This window comes from Epinephelus lanceolatus, chromosome 10 (genome assembly GCF_041903045.1).
Source record: "Epinephelus lanceolatus isolate andai-2023 chromosome 10, ASM4190304v1, whole genome shotgun sequence".
NCBI lineage: Eukaryota > Metazoa > Chordata > Actinopteri > Perciformes > Serranidae > Epinephelus > Epinephelus lanceolatus.
This window is the reverse complement of record NC_135743.1, coordinates 13,029,241-13,048,153: the sequence shown is the minus strand read 5'-3', so window position 1 is coordinate 13,048,153 and position 18,913 is coordinate 13,029,241. Positions and strand designations below refer to the sequence as shown.

Here is an 18,913-nt window from a genome sequence, read left to right as displayed (position 1 = left end):
TTGGTGAGACCTGCCTCCAGGGTCTCACCTGCATCCCCGCGACACACACACACTTTTCTGCTCCATTATCTCACTCAGAAATGTGCACCGTTGCGCCCACATTCGGGTTCAAAGTTAACGTGGATTTCTATTTCAGTTTTCTTTTCGCCGTGCCATATGGCCCCCCTTTCTCTCCGCCGGTCTCTTGTCATTTTTCCTCTCATTGCTCCATCCATCTTTGCCATCCTCTGCAGATTTGCTGGACCATCTCGGTCTCCTGCTTCCTGTCATGTCTATCTGTTTCATTTCAGTTTTTTTCGTCAGCTCTGTCTCCTCCTCCTCCTCCTCTCCCCGCGCTCATTCTTCTTCTTATTTATTCTTTTGGCCTCTTCTCTGTCCGCCTACTTAACTTGAGACTACAACCGCCGTCCGCCGCCATCCACCCCTCCCCATTCCACGTTCCTTTTCCCTCCCATGTTCCCCTTCACTGACTCCCAGCACTCCCTTCCTCTCTCCTCCGCTCTGTCACCCCTCTATAAAGACTCCCACTGATGGACCTGAACCTTCTGCCCAAGCCACATTCTGCCCCTCATTCTTTTCGCTCCGTGCAAAGAGGAGCCCAATTAAAGTCCGTCTCCTCGCTTTCTTCCACTCCGTTGTTCTCCTCTCTGTGTGTCTGCACTCAGACTCTCTGGGGTCGCTAATTAAAACACTTTACTTTCTTTTCCTCTTTACTCCACTTTTCTTTTTTCACCTGTTCATCCAACTTTCCTCCTTCTTTTGGCTTTCTTGGTTTCCTTTTTTGTTCCAGCTCTCTGCTCTAACCTGTCTCAACAGCCCTCGTTTCATCAGTCTCCATCTGCCTTCCTCTAGGCCTCGTCTCATGTCACTCCATCACTCACATTCCCTCCCTCCATTTGTCACACATTTCTCTCCTCATTTATTGTCTCCTGCTTTGTCTTTTCATGCCGTTATGATTCATACGAAGTCTTATGATTTCTTCATGTTGAATGTACCCCTCTTACTTTGTCCTACATCAACTTCCCTTGATCTTTCTCGCATCCCCACTCCCTCCACTCCATATTAGTTTGTACATTAGTTTTTCTCTCCTTATTTAATGTCTCCTGCTTCGTCTTTTCTTGAAGTTATGATTCATACATCGACCTCAATCTTTCTCGCATCCACATTAGTTTCCTCCATATTTATTTGCACATTAGTTTGTACAATTTTCTCTCCTCATTTGTCTCCTGCTTTGTCTTTTGTCTTTGAGTGCTCCCCTTGTACTTTGTCCTACATCGACTTCCCTCAGTCTTTCTCTCATCCCCTCTTCCTCCGCACTAGTTTCCTCCATTTTAGTTTGTACATTACTTTGTCACACATTTCTCCTCTGAATTATTGTCTCCTGCTTTGTCTTTTCATGCCGTTATGATTCAAACAGTCCTATGATTTCCTCATGTTGAATTCGCCCCTCTGACTTTATCCTCCATCGACTTCCGTCAATCTGTCTCACACACCCTCTTCCTCAATATTAGTTTGTACACGGGTAACTCTTTATACTGCGGCTGACAGGAAGTCAGAATCTGCAGTCTAAAGGAGCATGCATTATGCAGCTTTTCTGTTCTAATGATGCTGTCTTGTCCAGAGTTGTTGTTATGCCTAAAGCCAGTCAACCTTGACTGAAGACGTGATTGTGCATGCGCACGCACGTCCGCATAAGTTTGTATATCTGTGCTGTGCGGTGGGAGAGTGGAGAGCGGAGGGAGCCGAGTTTATTTTACACTGAACTCTCCTCAACGGTCTTAATTAGCATATGAGGAATTGTTGTTCTCGCTATCTGTCGCTCAACACCGCTCCCTTGCTGGTTAAGAAGTAAAGTGCAGTCGTATTATTGCAATATACTAGATAGTAAAACATTCTTTAAGACCTGCACAACTTTGCTTTATCTCCCTGTGTAATCGTTATGTGTAATATTGATGAACAATCCATCTGCTGTAACTATCCACATTCCTCCAGGCACAAAGGAATTATGGAATATCTGTCATCTGTCTTCCTTCTCTCTCCGTCTGCGCTTAATCACCGCCTCCCTTTCCCCTTCAGTCATGTATTACTCTGTGTAATCGTTACGTGAAATATTAATGTCGTTGTCGTTCTCCTTTCCAGGTTAACAGGAGGAGATCTGTCCATCCAGGTAAATCTGAATGACTACCTGGACATTTACTGCCCACATTACCCCAACAAGGGGAGCCATGGCCTCGAGCAGCCGGAGACGCTGGCTCTCTACCTGGTGGGAGAGGCCTCTTTCCAGGGCTGCGTAGAGACCAGAGGGGCCATCAAGAGGTGGGAGTGTAACACGCCTTACGCTCCGTTTGGACCAGTACGCTTCTCTGAGAAGATCCAAAGGTTCACCCCGTTCTCGCTGGGGTTTGAGTTTCTTCCAGGGCGACACTACTACTACAGCTGTGAGTAGAGGATGAGTGTGTTTCTGTGGAGGTGGTGGTTGGGGATCATTTAGCTAGGGGATTCAGTTAGTTAGAGATTCAAGTGGGTCTCATGTACCTCAACCAAAGTGGTTATGTTTTTGGTTTGTTTGTTCGTCAGCAGGATTACGATACTGGCCCGAGTTTCATGGAAGCATGGGCCAGGAGAGAACCCATTTCATTTTGGAGCATATCCACAAATTATTTTTTGCTTGTGTTAATGTTGTGTGATAGGGCATTTGGCCTTGGCAGAAGTCTGCATTCGTAGAGTGCCCTTCTAGTTTGATACAGGTACCAAAACGGTCCTGAATTTTCATGCAGGTTCATTTAAAATTCATTTTACTCAAAGGTTGTTGACACTCATCAGTGACTGTATACAGAGATACACAATGTGTCTCCACTTCTTCCCACTGCACAAAAATGAAGCCAAAAAATCTCAAATACAGCCGCTGCCATCTTGCATTGGTAATGTCATTTGGGGACAGGATCTGTGCAGTAGCGATCTCCGAGGTATCGAGTTCCTGCCCTCCAACCAACAACGAGCAGCTTCATTAATCGCGAGCACACCCATTGCCACACATAGCTTTTAATCATGACATCACACTCCTTTTTTATAGCACTAAATAACTCATTAAAACCAACCTTGTCAGAAGAAATGAACACTTGAACTTAAAGCAGCATGACAAGAACGACCTAAAATGACATAGACCATCTTTTGTAACAATTTGACGTGTACTTTTAGACGTGTACTGCTAACATGGAGGCGGTGGGGTTTATGTTTGAAACTGCAGCCAGCCACCAGGGCGCTGTTGAGATGTATTTGCTTGCTGTCATGTTGCCCGTCTTGATATAGAGTCTATGATACTCACACTTGTGTCAGACACATTTCCACCAGTAGGCGCTGCAAATTATTTTGATTATCGATTGATCTGTTGACCATTTTCTGATGGAAACCGTTAATTGTCCATGAAATACTAAAGGATAGTGAAAAATGTCCATCACAGTTTCCTAAAATAGTAATTTCACCTTCAAATTGCCCATTTTGTCCATTCAGTGGTGAAATATCAAAAGATTTTCATAGTGTCATTGCATAAGGAAAAGAAAAGTGACATATTCTTGCAGTGAAGAAGCTGAAACTAGGTGATGCTCGGAATTACTGCTTGAAAAATGACTTCAAGCCCTTTAAAACTTGGGTTGAGATCTCAAGTATTTCACTGTAACATAAAATATTTAAGACTCAATCAGCAAAAAACGGAGTGGAAGCTTTGAAAACAGCTTAAATTGTTTAACATCCTATCCTTAGGTAACCTTAACTCCAGGAGTTAAACACCACAGACTCAGATAATCTGCTTCAGCAGCACTGCCTATTGATAATAATTATTAATCAAGCTGCATATTAGTTTCCTGTCGTTCCTCAGAGAGTGTAGAGGTTCAATACATGGCTAAAAGGTATGTGTTTTTATATGCAAAGTGCATTATCACTTACTTTCTTGTGGGAAATTTCTATTCCAGTGAAGCAATGAACATTCGCTTCAGGCTCCGCACACTGGAAGCCGAGTAAAACAGCCCGAAAAGAGAAAAGATGTAAATATTTGATGTTTCAGTTCATCAGGCTGTGCAAAGACACCTGTGTTGAAAGAAGTGTGGTGGCTGGGCAGCCGGGATGAGAAGGTTGAGAGCAACTTTAGCCGATGTGTTTTTTATGAGGCTTTGAGTGTCTGGAAACTGCAGCTTACAGCATTAATGTTTTCCATAAATTCACACTGAATGACATTAATTTGATGTTTTCCTAAACCTGTAGGCTGTTACACAATTATAGTGATGGTTTCCTCTTTTCCCATTACACTCTCCCGTGCTCCTCTCCCCTCACTCATTTATTTCAAACCACTGGAGGGAGAAAAGGGAGGGAGAGACACAGAAGATGGCTTAGTGGCTGTAAAATCAGCTTTTCTTTTTTTTTTTTTTTTACTTTTTACAACTTGTGGTGTCAGTCCAACCAAGAGGGGGAGGACATGAAACAAGGCAGAGAATGAAAGAGTCAAGTGAATGCATGGTATGGAAGGGTTGACAACAAAGAGACACAGGGACCGCAAAGTGTAGGAGGAAGAAATGGAGATCAATACAGGACGACAGTGAGGAGCGGGGAAAAGAGGCAGGCAGAGAAGCAGACGGAGGTAGAGAAGCGTGGAGGAGTGACAGAGAGAGAGAAAGAGCAAAAGATGGACACAGTCTGACAGTACAGGAAGGGGAGGGGAGGGGGGGACAGAGGGACGAGAGAGGCCGGATGAGAGGAATCCACACTGGAGAAAGAAAAGGGAGAGCAACAAAAGCGACGGAGCAAAGGGATGGATGAGACGAAGAGAAAGAAAGAATCTTTACATAAATTACTGTTGCGGTCCAAGGGACAATGGAGCATTGTGAGGGCATGAGAGAGCGCTTCCACACACACACACACTCTAACACACACATGTATATATGTACACACATACACACTGGGCTATTGTGGTTGTTCAGGCCAGTTCAGAGAAAAGCAACAATGGGTGTCTCCCCCCTGGTCGGGCCACATCGGGCTCCGAGCGATTGTGTGTGTTTTGTCCACATCAAAGATAAGGCGTAAAGTTGGTCCAAATGTCTGGCTCTGGGGTCTGTGGGCTGAATGGGCCCGCAGCACTGGAGACAGTATAATGGCATTAGCCTGGGAGAACACTACAATAGTATTAGAAACACTAATGGCATTAGTTGGCTCAGTCTGAGCCGGGCTCAGCTCCTCTCGACGGCTCCCACAGACTATGACACTGACAGCCTACTGTCTCTGGGACTCTGCCCGACCTTCTGACCGACGCCCGCTGCTTCTCCATGTCCAGATCCCACAAACAGGAAACACCTTGACATCCTCTGATAGTCAGCTGCTCCTAACACAGAGCCATTTGAGGGGATGGCAACGTTTCCAGGGGCCAGCGAAAACTGAAAAATGCACTTAGTCAAAGTCAAACACTTAATTATGTGATCACATTGTTAAAACGAAACAAAATATTAAGCTTAGAAATAATAGTCTGACAAAACAACTCTTAAGATCCCCTTAAGACGTGTTTTAAAGGAAGACTTCACCCACAGAATGACCAGCTCATATTAATTATTCACCACTTGTTACCTTGAATTTGTGAAGAACCCCTTGGTGGTGTTTTTTTGCATGCCACCACAATGAACAGAGAATCCAAAAGAGGCAAACATCCTTTGTTTGTTTGTTTATTAAGATCCCCATTAGCTTTTGCATTGCAGCAGCTATTCTTCCTGGGGTCTACACAGTTACATGGTGACAGTAAAAAACATACATTCACACCAAACACTAAACACAATCCACTAAATTACACATAATAACACACATCCACTGTAAATGGAACAAAAACATTTGACAGAGTTTACATGAGAATTTAACAACAGCAAAAAGTATATTAAAATATCCTTTAAAACTTTCACAGAACCCCTGCTGTATAATCCAAGTCTCATTTATCCAGTCGTATGCGCAGTACACCTCCACCTATGAGTAGCGTGCCCTGAGTGTGCCTGGACACGCATGTGTGTTTGAACTCTGAGCTCAAATGCAAAATTCAAGCTGCTCGTCCATACCTGAGGCAGTTTGTACCGACATGTTGTAAATCGTAATGTTTTAGTGAGTATGCACGTGTTATGGAAAGTACTGAGCATACGACTGGATGAATAAGACTTGGATTACACTGCATGAGTTGTGTGAGAGTTTGTAAATGGATGTTTTGATTTAGTCTTGTGGTTTTTAAAGGCAGTCCCCGTTTACTTTAATTAATGAAGAAATTTCACCTTTTTTGGGTTCTTCATTCAAAAACAATGTTTTCTTCACAAAGTCATGTGCTGTGTCTCAAATCGCGTACTTCTGTTCTTACACTTAATATTTTAAGTGCATAAGTGCGTTCACACTGAGAAGTATGGAAAAATGCAGTGCACTATGAGTACCCGGATGGTACACTCAAAACAGTCAAAAAGTTGAGTGTGGAACTATGGACATTTGTCGCCTTCAGTGGTCGCCATCTTGGCTACGTAGCGCAAAGGGAGGGACCACTTCTCAAACTGGAAATAGCAGCCGAGGACTGTGCGACCGTGAACGTAGCTGCATTGTACAATACGTGTGTTTTTTGCACTAAGCACCACTATACTGTTGTCGGGTGTAAGCCAGCAGTATGTTTATTGGGTTAATTTAGCAGTTTGTAATGATTTGGTACCGCGAACGATAACACAGATGTTAATGCCAGTTTACGAACTAGCTAATTGTTTGACACAACACTACCCTTTACTAGTGTACTAATGGAAGCATGTGATTTGAGACCAATGGTAACACAGGGTAAGTAGGGGATAAACAGATGGTCATTTTGCAAGTGAAGTTTTTCTTTGATACAAGAATGCTCTGCTCTGAATACAGTAATTCTCCATTATGATAATTTTCTAGTATGTTTTTTTAAATAGTACAATAAACTACTTTCATCCTCTACTTCTCTCAGATGTAAAAAAAAAAAAATATATGGTATCTATAAATGTGCAAATATTGATCATATCAAAAATTTAAATGCTGTGCACAAGACGTCTCTTCACTGAAAAGTCCATTCTCAGTGTATAGAGAGAACTGGGCCCCATTCATTCTGATGAAAGTTGTTCAGTGGCACATGAAGCCAAAAAAAGTTTGACTTCCTGCTAATAAAATTACCCGGATTGTGCGCATCATTGGGCCCATAGAGCAAGCGCACCAGAGACATCACCGACTGCGTGGCAAACTTCTGTTTACCCACCACTAACTTGAATAGAGATAAAATGATTAATCATGTGGCTCTTCTAGACTTATGAAATGTTATCAGACCGAATGGATGAAATCCTGATAATAAAAAGAGATAAAAAGAGCCATTTCACGTGGGTGATGCTCAAAAAAATGTATCCAATGATTTACAGATGTCGCTTTCCCAATGTGAGTATATGGGGAAAAAAGCATTTTTGGGCCCAATGGCGTCACTGAATGGACCAAGAAAGGTTGTAGTTACACAGTTTGGCCACTATGTCAAATTGGCATCAAAGCCCAGCATTGTTCCTGAAGGCTTGATGTGCACTGGAGATTCCACATTTCTAAATCACACTCCCTGGATCATGATTGGCTTTCAAACTTGTTATGTCACAAAACCATTCTTGTACATACATGTCTTAAACTGAAATTTAAGGTGAGCTCAGAGAAACCTTTCCTCCTTTAGCAGATGAACGTGAAAACAGCCTTCTTTGGTCAAACTCCTCAACACTCATTCTGCACAGTGAAGCTCACTGTAGCAACAACAACAGGCAAAACACATTTTTGAAAGGAGGAGGACTTTAAGTAAAGGTCCAGTGTGTAGGATTTATGGGGATATATTAGCAGAGATGGAATATAATATTCATTACTCTGTTTTCTTTACTTTATAATCACCTGAAAATAAGAATTGTTGCGTTTTTGTTACCTTAGAATGAACCGTCTGTGTCTACAGTCAGTGCGGGTCCTCTTCCACAGAGTCTGCCATGTTGTTTCTACAGTAGCCCAGAATGGACAAACCAAACACTGGCTTTAGATATGGCCAATCGCGTTTTTGCATTGTCACACCTCACAGGTAAATGCAATGAAATCCTGCACACTAGACCTTTAAGGTTTAAGGTGGAATCTACAGAGAGAAGCTTATACGCAGACCTTGAGTAAAGATTTGCTTTGTTAGAGTGACATAAACATCATTAGCTCATCTTCCAACATCACCGACAAGTGGTAATGTTTAACAGTTCGCATGTGGGTGCATGTTGGTCAGATTTTAGTGTGTGTCTGGAAACTGTGTTGGAACCCACTCTTGTTGTGTTGCGCACCTCTTGCAGCATCTCTGCATTTGCTTGTTCCGTCTGTGTTTTTGGTGAACATGCTCCTCTCTTTGCTTTTGTTTCGTTTATTTGTGCTGTCAAAATGAAGATGTTCTGTCTGTGTGAGTTGAGCTCTCTCAGCCACCGTCGACGGCGCCGTATAACACGGCCCCGCTGCTATTCCATGCTGCATCCTATCAGTTAAAATCACAGATACAAAGTGAGACAGACTGTTAGCGATCATACACTCAGCTTGTGCGGTGGGTCCCTGTTGAGTTAGCAGCTGTTTGTGAATAATTCAAATATAAAGCCCCTGTAACTGCACTTTCCAGACAGATTTGTTTTGTAAAAGCAATGCTAAACTGACAGGTAATGCAGCTGATGTTCGCCTGTTTTCTCGCATGAGCCGTGATCAGTATTGATATTGCAGCGGTTTCTTTTTTTGTTTTTATGGTCACACTCTCAATTGCGTGTTTTATTGTTTTTATTTAGTTGTGGAGATAAGTGTGTCTGTGTGACATTGGGAGACGGTGTTCTGATATTGGCAGCAACAGAAAAACAAACCTCGCTGCTCTTTAGCTTCACTTGTCACGAGAATTCTTCAAAAGTACCAGGAGAGTTCTCAAAAGTGTCGATTTGATAGAAAGATTTGATTCAGCATGTGCAAATTTCTGTTTTCATTTGACACGTTTTGAATACTAACCATTTGTTGGGCTGAACAGATAAGCAGCATATTTAAAGCTCCCTCTCTGTCTGCATCTCGTCGTTCTTTCTAGCTCTACCGGCAGATGAAGGCCCTCCTCTGCCATGTATGAAGTTGCGTGTCACCGTGTGCTGCGAGCCCAGTGAGTACACTCCTCTTTTCATCTCCTCTTCCTTTCATGCTTCCCCTTTGTACACCACGAGACTCTTCTCTCTGCCTCTCTCATCTCCACTACCAGGGCATGATGTTTAGACTGCTCCTCATCCCCACCACTACTCCTTCTGTTTCCTCCTCTCCTTCTGAATAGCTGCAATGCTCTAATTCTCCACTTTTATCAAGGAAGCTAAATTCATCTTTACCCTTCAGAATCTTGTATTATCTTTAACCTTGTAAGATGAGACTTACTCCACTCTCCACTCCACATCGGCTTTTAAACCTAATTGGATTGAGGGTTTTTTAAGCATTAGTTCCCTCTCTTCTCTCTCTCGTCTTCCCTCACCCCTCCCTCCATTCTTTTCCTTTTTTTTTTAACCTCCCTGTCTCCTTCATTCTCCCACTCTCCATCTCTCTGTCCCAGTGTGAAATTCCCAGAGTTGATCTAATCCAGAGCGCGCCTGGAGTAATGTTAGTCTTCCAGTCCAGTGAGCTGCCCATTCCGGTTGGGAATGTTGCCCAGTCACTGTGGGAATCCCTGTACAGTTGTTGGTGTATGTGTGCGTGTGTGTGTGTGTGTGTGTGTGTGTGTGTGTGTCTGTGGGCATTTCTACGTGTATGAACACTTTTCTGTGTCTGTGGACATTGTGTTCAAGTGCACTCCTGCATGGGCCTTTGCGTGTGCTCTCTGGCTCTCTCTGTGTGCGCCCCCTCATATGCGTGTCCGAGACGTCTGTCCCAGTTCCCATCCCAGCGCTATCTGCAGGGGGCTTGTCGCGATGTCCCAGGCTGAATCAACACACACTCTTTTTTTTTATTATTATTATTGCAGTAAAAGCTGCACACAAGGTTGTTTGTCTCTGCATGTGAGAACCATTCACTAAATTCCTACATGTCGTCCAACGAATACCTCCCGACCACGCCGCCTTGATTAAATTCGTGTCACTTTGGCGACAAGGAAAGAGAAATATTAAAAACCGGAATTAAAAAAGAGCCCCATCCGTCTCGAATGAATCCTTAAATGCCATCACTGTTCCGGCGCGAGACGGGGACTAATTTGCTGCGTTATTACCAGAGTGAAGGCTGATGACTTTTTTTTATATGTTAATTATCCTGCTGTCATTAATTAGAAATACCACAGATAGTTGCTCAGAGAGGAAATGCTAATGCAGTCTTCTGACCTTCTCACGGTATTCCCCTGATCAGCCTGCCTGAGCCTGGGAATAATCAAAATATTTGGAATCACCTGGATTACTATACACATGCACACACACTTGACTTTACTGTTAAAGCCCATTATTTTACATGAGAAAGACTTCCAGTGACAAAGATGCACATACTTCCATGTACTGTTTCCGTCCCTCGTTCTTTTTTCTCTCCCTCTCATCCTGTTCCTTAACCAAAACTAATCCCAACTAAATGTCAGGATCTCCCTCTCCTTGTCTTCCACTCCCCCCCTCCCTCCCCTTCACTCCAGCCTCCCGCTCTTTCTTTCTAGTCTTCTGTCATTCCTGAAGTGGCACTAATCCTCCCCTTCTCTCTGTCTCCTCAGCTCTCTCCTCCCTTCCTCATTTTTTATGATCTTTCGCTACTGGAGCAAAACTAATCTAGGCACCATCCATGGCAGTCTCTTACACTTCCTCCTCCCTCCCCCTTGACTCCGCCCCACCACCACCACCACCACCACCACCACCCCCATTCCTCCTCCACCTTTCCCTGTGTCTTCTCTTTCTTTTTTGTTGCATCTCCATATCTACAACACAGTTATTCACCGACTCCCCTCTCCCCCGTCTCTCAGCTCCGCTCCATCTCTGTCGTGCGCATGCTGTGTGGCGAGCGCGTCGGGATGAGGATGCATGAGGCCAGAGAGAGGAGCGCGAACGAGATGGATGAGAGAGGAGACGGAGGGGAGTCGGAGGGGTCTCTCTCTCTCTTGCACTCTTTCTCCTCGACTGTCCATTAGTGGCGGTTTACCACAGCTGTGGTTGTGCTGTTCCCCGTGGTAACACCTTACAGTACATACCCTCTGGTTCCTTCCTGCTCAGGTTCCCTTTTATCTGACAGGTAGCATGGCAGCAGGGCGCACCGTGCCTGTGTGTGTGTGTGTGTGGCCCTCGGTGATAGCAGCCTCTCGTCCTTCAGTAACATCTTATCTCTCATCTAAACTTCAAACTGTTCACCTCCCTCCCTCCTTCTCTTCCCCAAAAACTTTTTTTTTCCCTTCCAGAAAGCATGTGATTAAACGGTATTTCCATGTGGGGATGCCCTGTTGTGGGTGTTTGAATTAATTATTAGCTAGCCCACATGCACACACACACACACACACACACACACATACATACCTGCCTCACATGGGTCTGAAGGACAGAGTGATGACAGTGAGAGGGTCCGTCAGGTACGCTGTCATTGCTCCAAGGTCAGCTACAACTCGCCAGTCCCTCAGTCTCCTCTCCGGTGTGTGAACGTGTGTGTTTATCGCCTTAATTTAACCCAAGAACACAACAAACCACGCAGGACAGATTCAGTGACGCAGGATGCTTTTAATGACATCCCGTGTGTGTGTGTGTGTGTGTGTGTGTGTGTGTGTCTCTAATGTTTCCTCATCCTGGTTTCTGCTCGCAGCACTGAAAAGCATGTTTTGGCTTTTTAGGTTTTGGTGATGTTTTTCGGTGTAGTGATGTGTGTGGTGATGTTTATTTGAACACTGTCACGAATCCCGCCAGAGAAAAGTGCTTTTGCTGAAAGGTGCTTGAGCCCGCGTTGCATCAGAAAACAAGGCTCTGAATCGGCATCAGCAAGACTGGTGTCATGTGAAATCTCCAGCGCCCTGCAGCCCTCTATTGCATCTTTCACCGGCTCGCTTCACCTCTCACTCCATACTTGGTGTGGGTTTTTTTTTTTTTCCCCTGCAAGTTCTCCCTAAAACTCCTCCTGTTGTGTTTATCTCTCGTCTTCTTCTTGTCGCTCTGCCTCTCTGCCTTTCTCTTTCACCGCCGTCCTACTGTGAGAAACCATTATAGACCAACTTCCCTCTCTCTCTAATTGATTCCCGTTCTCTCTCCGTCTCTCTTTTCCTCTTTTCTGTCGTCCTCCCGCTGTGAGCAGTCCATTGCATTCATTTCAGTTTGCAGAGCTTCACCATTTTCCCCACTTTCTTTCTCTCCCTTTCTTTTTCTTTCTTTTTTTTTTTTAGAAATTTCTTACATCGCTGCCCTCCTTTACCCCCTCCACTCTCTCCCAAATACCTTTGTACCCCCTGAACTCGATACACACAAGGACAAAACTCGAACACAGACACACACACACACCGCTTGCCCAGACGAGCTCTCTCAGATCCCAAACTCGACTCTCAAAATTTTGACTTTAACCGCTTTCGACGATTTGCGTTCTTACATTCGCCGTTTCGCATCTTTGTTTTATTTCTCATTTTTAGTAAAGTGCTAACAGTCAGGGTCGGCTAGCATTAGCTCCTGCGTGTGTAAAATGGCGGCACGAGAGGAGAGGTGGGATGGTGGAACACTGTCTGTCTCTGCAGTGGGGCGTTCTGCCGACTGGAGACACACACACACACACACACACACACTGGCACGCGCACACACTCACACATTTAGCCACGGTTGTGCATGTACAGTTACACACGCTGCATGTTTCTGACTGCAGTGCAGAGACGACACTGCTCTTGCAGTCACGCCACCGCGGACGCCATTTTGCGGCGGAGCTCACCATGACCAAAATGATGATGCTGACACAAACTAGTGGTCCTGCATGTTCGGCTTGTGCGAAAAATTATGTGATTAAAGTCGGGTCAAAACACACATATCACACACAGCCGGGTAAACATAAGGCATTTAACATTTTAATTTCGCAGGGCGGCGTGGCGTTAAACACACACGCTGATCGATGCTGTTCAGTAAAGTGTTTTTCCTACACCAAGTAAATTATAAGTCTGATTTAAAGCATATCTGTAATTGTCATAATATAATTGTTTTTACAGTGGTGTTTGCTGCATCCAAAATATCCAAAATGAAAGAAAAAAAACTCGCTAAAATCAAGGACTTAAAATATTTTTCTGATGAATCATTTTGCAAGTTTTGCAAAACATTTAAAATGCTTTATTAATTAAAATTGTACACATTTTTATGCTTTAGTTTTATCAACACAATTTAAACTTGAAAGGAGAGCTAATTAATAAATATTCTTTGGTCGTCAGATTGCATTAAAACATGTAGTGATAGCAGAACTGCCTTATTTTTCAATTTAAAAAATGAACACGATGATAAGTTTTTTTTGTTCCGTTTTGTGCGGCAGCTCTGTTTAAAGCCTGAAATGTCTGAGTATTATTCTCTTGTGTTTGCTTTGATTTCCTCCCCACAAACACTCAACAATTACAGCCGCATAGACACACACACATGCACACACACGGGCTCAGCAAGAGGCCCGAGCCCAGCATGCTATTTAATGCTTCGTTAACCCCTAGATGGTCGTTAGTTGTACAGAACCTTGGAGTAATTTAGTGTCTCATGTCTGCCAGAGCGACATGTTGCTGCAGAGACCTGTAGGTGCGAGATGGATATTGCAGACAAACACATCGTTTCGACGCTAAGCCCTCATTTAATAAATCCTTTCTCCCTCTGTGGTGACTGTACAACAGATGAGCTTCGAGTGTCCCATTTCCTGTCTTGTAATCTCAGTCAGTCGCAGTGGGATCATGTGGATAGGTGGTGGTTTTCCCGGAGACATCAATACACACTTTGTCTTCACATGTGCGTTTGAGGCTTTGGGGTTGCAGTGTCAGAGGTGGGTTCAAGGCCGTAGATCGATTTAATGGCAGCTGCAGTTGTGCAGCCTCATCCCCGTCTCCTGACCCTTCCATCCTCCCTCATCCTCACGTTGCACAGCGGTTCCTTTTTCTGAGGGGTTTTAACCATTTCCGCTTTTTAGTCTCACCACCTGTATTTTTTTTGTCCTTTTCCCTCATCTCACCAGCTCTGCCACCCCTCCCTATCCCTTCATCCTCACCATCCCTCCATCCGTCCCTCCATTATTTCCTTTTAGTCCGCCCCCTGCTGAGAAAGTGACGCCCAGACACAAACACCCCCCTATCCCGTCTCTTTCTCTCCCTCCCTTTTCTTCTCTGTCTGACCTTGTTTCAATCTTTCCAACCTTCTTTTTTTCCCCCCTCCGCCATACTCTCTCACTCGGGTCTCCCTTTCATCTTCTGTCCACTTCTTGGTTTCGCTCTGTCATTTTGAATTTTCCCGTGTTTCTTACCCCCTTCTCTTTCATTTCCTGTATCCCCCCTCTGTATAATCTCGATCATTCTTACTCCTCCTCATTTACATAACACCATCTTTTCCTGTTGCCATGCTTCTCAAGCGCTTTTTTTATCCGACCTTTAAGAGAATTTGCATAGGGGACATATTTAGGGTTGCACAGCCAGTCAGTACTCATTTTTCATGGCGTAAGGCGTTGAGTAATGGTAAATACCTTCCCCTGGTCATTTGTCTGTTTCTTGCTCCTTTTGTTCCACAAAGCAGCAGCTTTATTGAGAAAGTTAAGCATGCAAAAATGACTAATCAGCAACTTGTTTCTTCGCCTCAACTTTATTTAAATCTTCTCCCTCCTCTTCTCTCTCTCCTCTCTCTCCTGTTACAGCATCAGAGGGTTCAAAGCAAATACAAGGTGAGATGCAACATTTCAAAACCCAAATTAGTCTTAAGCATAGGAACATTGACATGCTGTGTTGCATATGTCCTATTTCTGTATCTTTTTGTTCGTCTGTCTCAAGTTCAAATGTGGTTTGTTACTGTGAATCAGTTAAAGCAGGGGTCCTCGGCGTTTTCAGGCCACAGACCCTTTCGCTCAACGAGAGACAGAACAGGGAGCTCCTGCTACATTTACTGTTGCACTTGAGATAACTCTCTGAGCATTTATTTGACCTTCTCATTTGCACTTGGCTGTAGCTGCTAACTCAGCAGGTGTAGCATGGCTAGGTGCATTAGCCTCACCCTCTGCAGACGGTGTTTCAGAGTCTCTTGCTCGAAAAGTTACAATACAATCCACTGTGGCTCACAAGAATGTCCGTACACTTTGAATAATAATACAGCTCACTAGCTAGCGCACACATTTGCACAAGGATTCATGGGTAACAGTTAGCATAGTCGTTAAAAGGGGAATATATCGTTACCATGGCCGACAAAAGTTCTGTCAGCATTTGTGAACATGAGCAACTCTCACTCAGAGCCAGAAACCAGAGAAGGAAGTCTCAAACGTGTGATGTCATCAAGTATAAAGTCTGGAGCTGCTCCATAGACAATGAATTGGAGCCTGATTTTGTGGAGCCAGATGAGCTTTATTCTATTAAAGTGTTCTCAGTTCTGAAACAGAAAATGTACCCATGTACTCAGAACATTCCCCTGGGAGCTCTCAGTGTCATCGAGAACGTATTTCACCGTTCATTGCCTATAGAGCAGCTTTCCACTCTATACTTCATGGCATCTCAAATTTGAGTTTCAGCACTCTAGCGTTTGGATTTTAGAGAGAGTTGTTCATTTTTACTAATAGTTTTGGACAGTCTAAGACCACAGGAATAAAATGTATGAATTTTTGAAATTGGGTGAAGTTCCCCTTTAATGTTGTGTACAATAAATTCAATGTTTTTTTTTGTTGTTGTTGTTTTTCGTGAATAGGCCAATTTATGTTTGCTAATAATATCTTGTATTAACGTGTATGTTCAGATATATTTTGATTTTTTTGGGGAAAAAAAACACATAAATTATCAAACAGTAATTTGGTGGCACCCCTGCTGTCACTCTGAGATTCCCCGAGGGATCCCAGACACACTGCATGAGAACATACTCATACATAAAATGGCCAAAAGTATGTGGACACCAAAACGTTACACCTATACATATATATGTAATAGTTAAAAACCTTCCAAAACAATGGTCATTAATGTGATTCTGTCACAAACATCTCTCTTCTGGATCAATTTTGCACTTGATTTTGGAACCTTGCTGCAGAGATTTCACTCAATGAGCCACAAGAGCATGAATGATACAAGGCCTGGCTTGCACTCTGCGTTCCAGGTTATGCTTAAGGTGCTTTCTGCAAAGTTCTTCTATGGCTACACTAAATTCAGATATCAAGGGCCTTCTACAAACAGATGACACAAAGTTAGGAGGCACGTTATTGTCTCTAATATGCTGTAAAATTGAGATTTTCAGAAATTTTGGGGTGCCCTGTAGCTCACCTGATAGAGCGTGTGCCCAGTGTACTAAAGCTGACTGCAGCAGCCTGGGTTCAGTTCCCAACTGGGGCCTTTGCTGCATGTCGTTCTACTTATTCCCCCTGTCCTGTCACTCTTTGTCTGTACTATCAAACAAAGGCAAAGAGAAAAAAAGCAAAAAAAAAACAAAAATAAGTTATTAAATTGAAATTATGATGTCGAGGAAAACTGGTACAGACCAGAAGTCACAAGGGTGTCGACATATTTTTGGCCACAAAGTGTATCACATACGTACAGTTTAATTCATAAAGTTTCCTTCTCTCTTTCAGAAACTGTACGTGGAAGTGGCGCCTGCTCACTGAGGATAGCTTCCCCTCCACTCCTCCTCACCCTCGTCCTCCTCCTGCTGACTACCTGACTTCACCCTCGTCCGTCCGTCCTCACCGCCGACCTCGCACCCGTTCCCTGCCGGGAGCCGGGAGACATTTACTCGGATGTTCAAGTACACAATGCAATCTACGCTCAGACAGTGAATGACACGATGCAATCTATGCTAAGCTACTGCAAATGACACACACATTACCTTGTGGCCGGTTTACCTGAGAAAGACTCGGTGCGACTTCTCCAGAACGGGGCCACAGTGACTCAGGGACCGACACGCCGAATCACAGTGATTCATGTCTTGTTGTTTTTCTTCTCCCACCACCCGTTGTGTAAGTAGTAACACAGAATATCACTCGTAGGCCTCGTCATATCCTCCTCTGATGCCAGGAGAACAATGAGTCTGTCAGGAATCGTTCCAAACAAGTTCTCTCACTTTTTCATCTCTGTTTCTCATTTTCTACTCGTTGTCTTGCGTTTACTCCTTCTCGAGGACCTGCCTTTTTTTAAAAAAGTGGCCAAATGAACATGTACTACTGTACAGAGTGGCTCAGGTTGGAGGGCAGTCATTAAGCTGGTGGCTTTTGTTTCTTCTTTACATTGTTAGACATAAATAAGTGACACATTTTTAACCGTGCCATTTGCATCTGATTAAAGTAAACATGGTAAACTTTTTCGACTAATTAGATTTTGGAAATAAAGGTGTTTTAGGAGGAAATGTTGGAATATTCTGGAATAGTCAAGCAGGGTTCCTGCGCCCCCTACTGGGATCAAACTGGTTTAACTGGAGTTGGACTGGGCTGGCCAGAAACTCAGAAACTGGACACTATCTTTGTGGTGCTGTGTGGTGATAATGGGACCTGGGACAGAGTTTGTCCTCCCTGATCGGACCCCCTGTTGTTGTGCCCCCACCTCCACCCTTCTCCCTGCTTCAGAATAAAGCACAGAACAGAGGGGTTTATGGGTAAAGAGCATCAGCTTGCCTCGCTCCACTGAACGGACCACTGAGGGGGCTGATTGGTTGATGCTTGTGGTGACCAACCAGGTGTGTAGACATGCACACATGCTTTTTGTTCCCTTTTATGTTGCTGTTGTCTTCCTTTTTTTTCTACATGATCCTTAATTTTAGGTTTTACTGTGTAGTGATTATATTCTGCAAAATGAGAGATATATAACTATACGATTCAGTGTTTTAGTGGCAAATGATCTCTGATAAAGTCCAAATGTCTGATTAAGAAATTATTTTTGTGGCACACACAAACAATCATTTATATTCTGGATAAACATGTATTTACTGGTATTGTCAATACGCTTTGCTACAATGTAGTTAAATGATTTGTTGTTATTTGTTTTAAGAAATCACTCCAATTTGCTGTCATAGATTTGGTAAAAATATAATTAAATCAAATTAGAGATAAAGTAGGTGTGATATTTTTTTTTCATTGAAATTAGATGGATTATATATTTATAAAATTACGTAATTATTTCCCCACAATATTTGAGTGATTTAAGCTCAGAAAATCTATAGGTTAATTGTTTAATTTATTAAACAGTTTATTCTGGAAAAAAAACAACTACATTGTTGGCGCTTAATATATTTGTCCTCATGTTGTAAATCACACCAGTCATGCCATTATTTTTATGTTAATTTCCTAAGTGGGTGATAAAACTGATGTTCGAAGATGTGTTAAATAATTTCAGTGATGTAGAAATTTATCATGTACAACTAGGATTTTTGATTTCTTTACCTGTGTGTGTGTAACGTGTTCTGCTTTCACATTTTAGTGAAGAATGAAGCTTCTTCTGTGAAGACTTAACTGCAATCTGAGCCTTTTTTTATACGTGGCAGACAAGATAACAAAATAAATATGATTGCATTTAAACGCTTCCAGTTGTCCGTCATTTAAGTCTTGAAAGTGCTGATGTTTTACCTTGCTCACACACACACATAAACATACGACTTTATTTGCGGAACGCACACGTCCAGTGTAATACACATGGGAGTGGAGATAAGGAGACTTCAGGGACTTGCAATGACCTTGTGGTGCAAGAGGCCATTGTAATGTGAGTAACTTAGTGGAATATCGAGCTGAGTTTTTATCTGTG

At 43.3% G+C, this 18,913-nt stretch overlaps 1 protein-coding gene across 2 annotated transcripts in view; it reads left to right on the top strand.

The window, feature by feature from the left end:
• Nucleotides 1–18,690, top strand: part of efna4 (ephrin A4) — a 43,812-nt gene extending 25,122 nt beyond the window's left edge. Inside the window, exons 2-5 of one of the 2 annotated variants that reach the window (XM_033639706.2) lie at nt 2,140–2,438; nt 9,119–9,187; nt 14,854–14,880; nt 16,756–18,690. In XM_033639706.2, coding sequence (XP_033495597.1) covers nt 2,140–2,438; nt 9,119–9,187; nt 14,854–14,880; nt 16,756–16,844 — 484 coding nt within the window. In that variant the 3' untranslated portion in view covers nt 16,845–18,690. The remainder of the gene's footprint in view (nt 1–2,139; nt 2,439–9,118; nt 9,188–14,853; nt 14,881–16,755) is intronic. The other variant, XM_078171573.1, reaches the window with a different exon arrangement.
• The last annotated feature ends 223 nt before the right edge of the window (nt 18,691–18,913 follow it).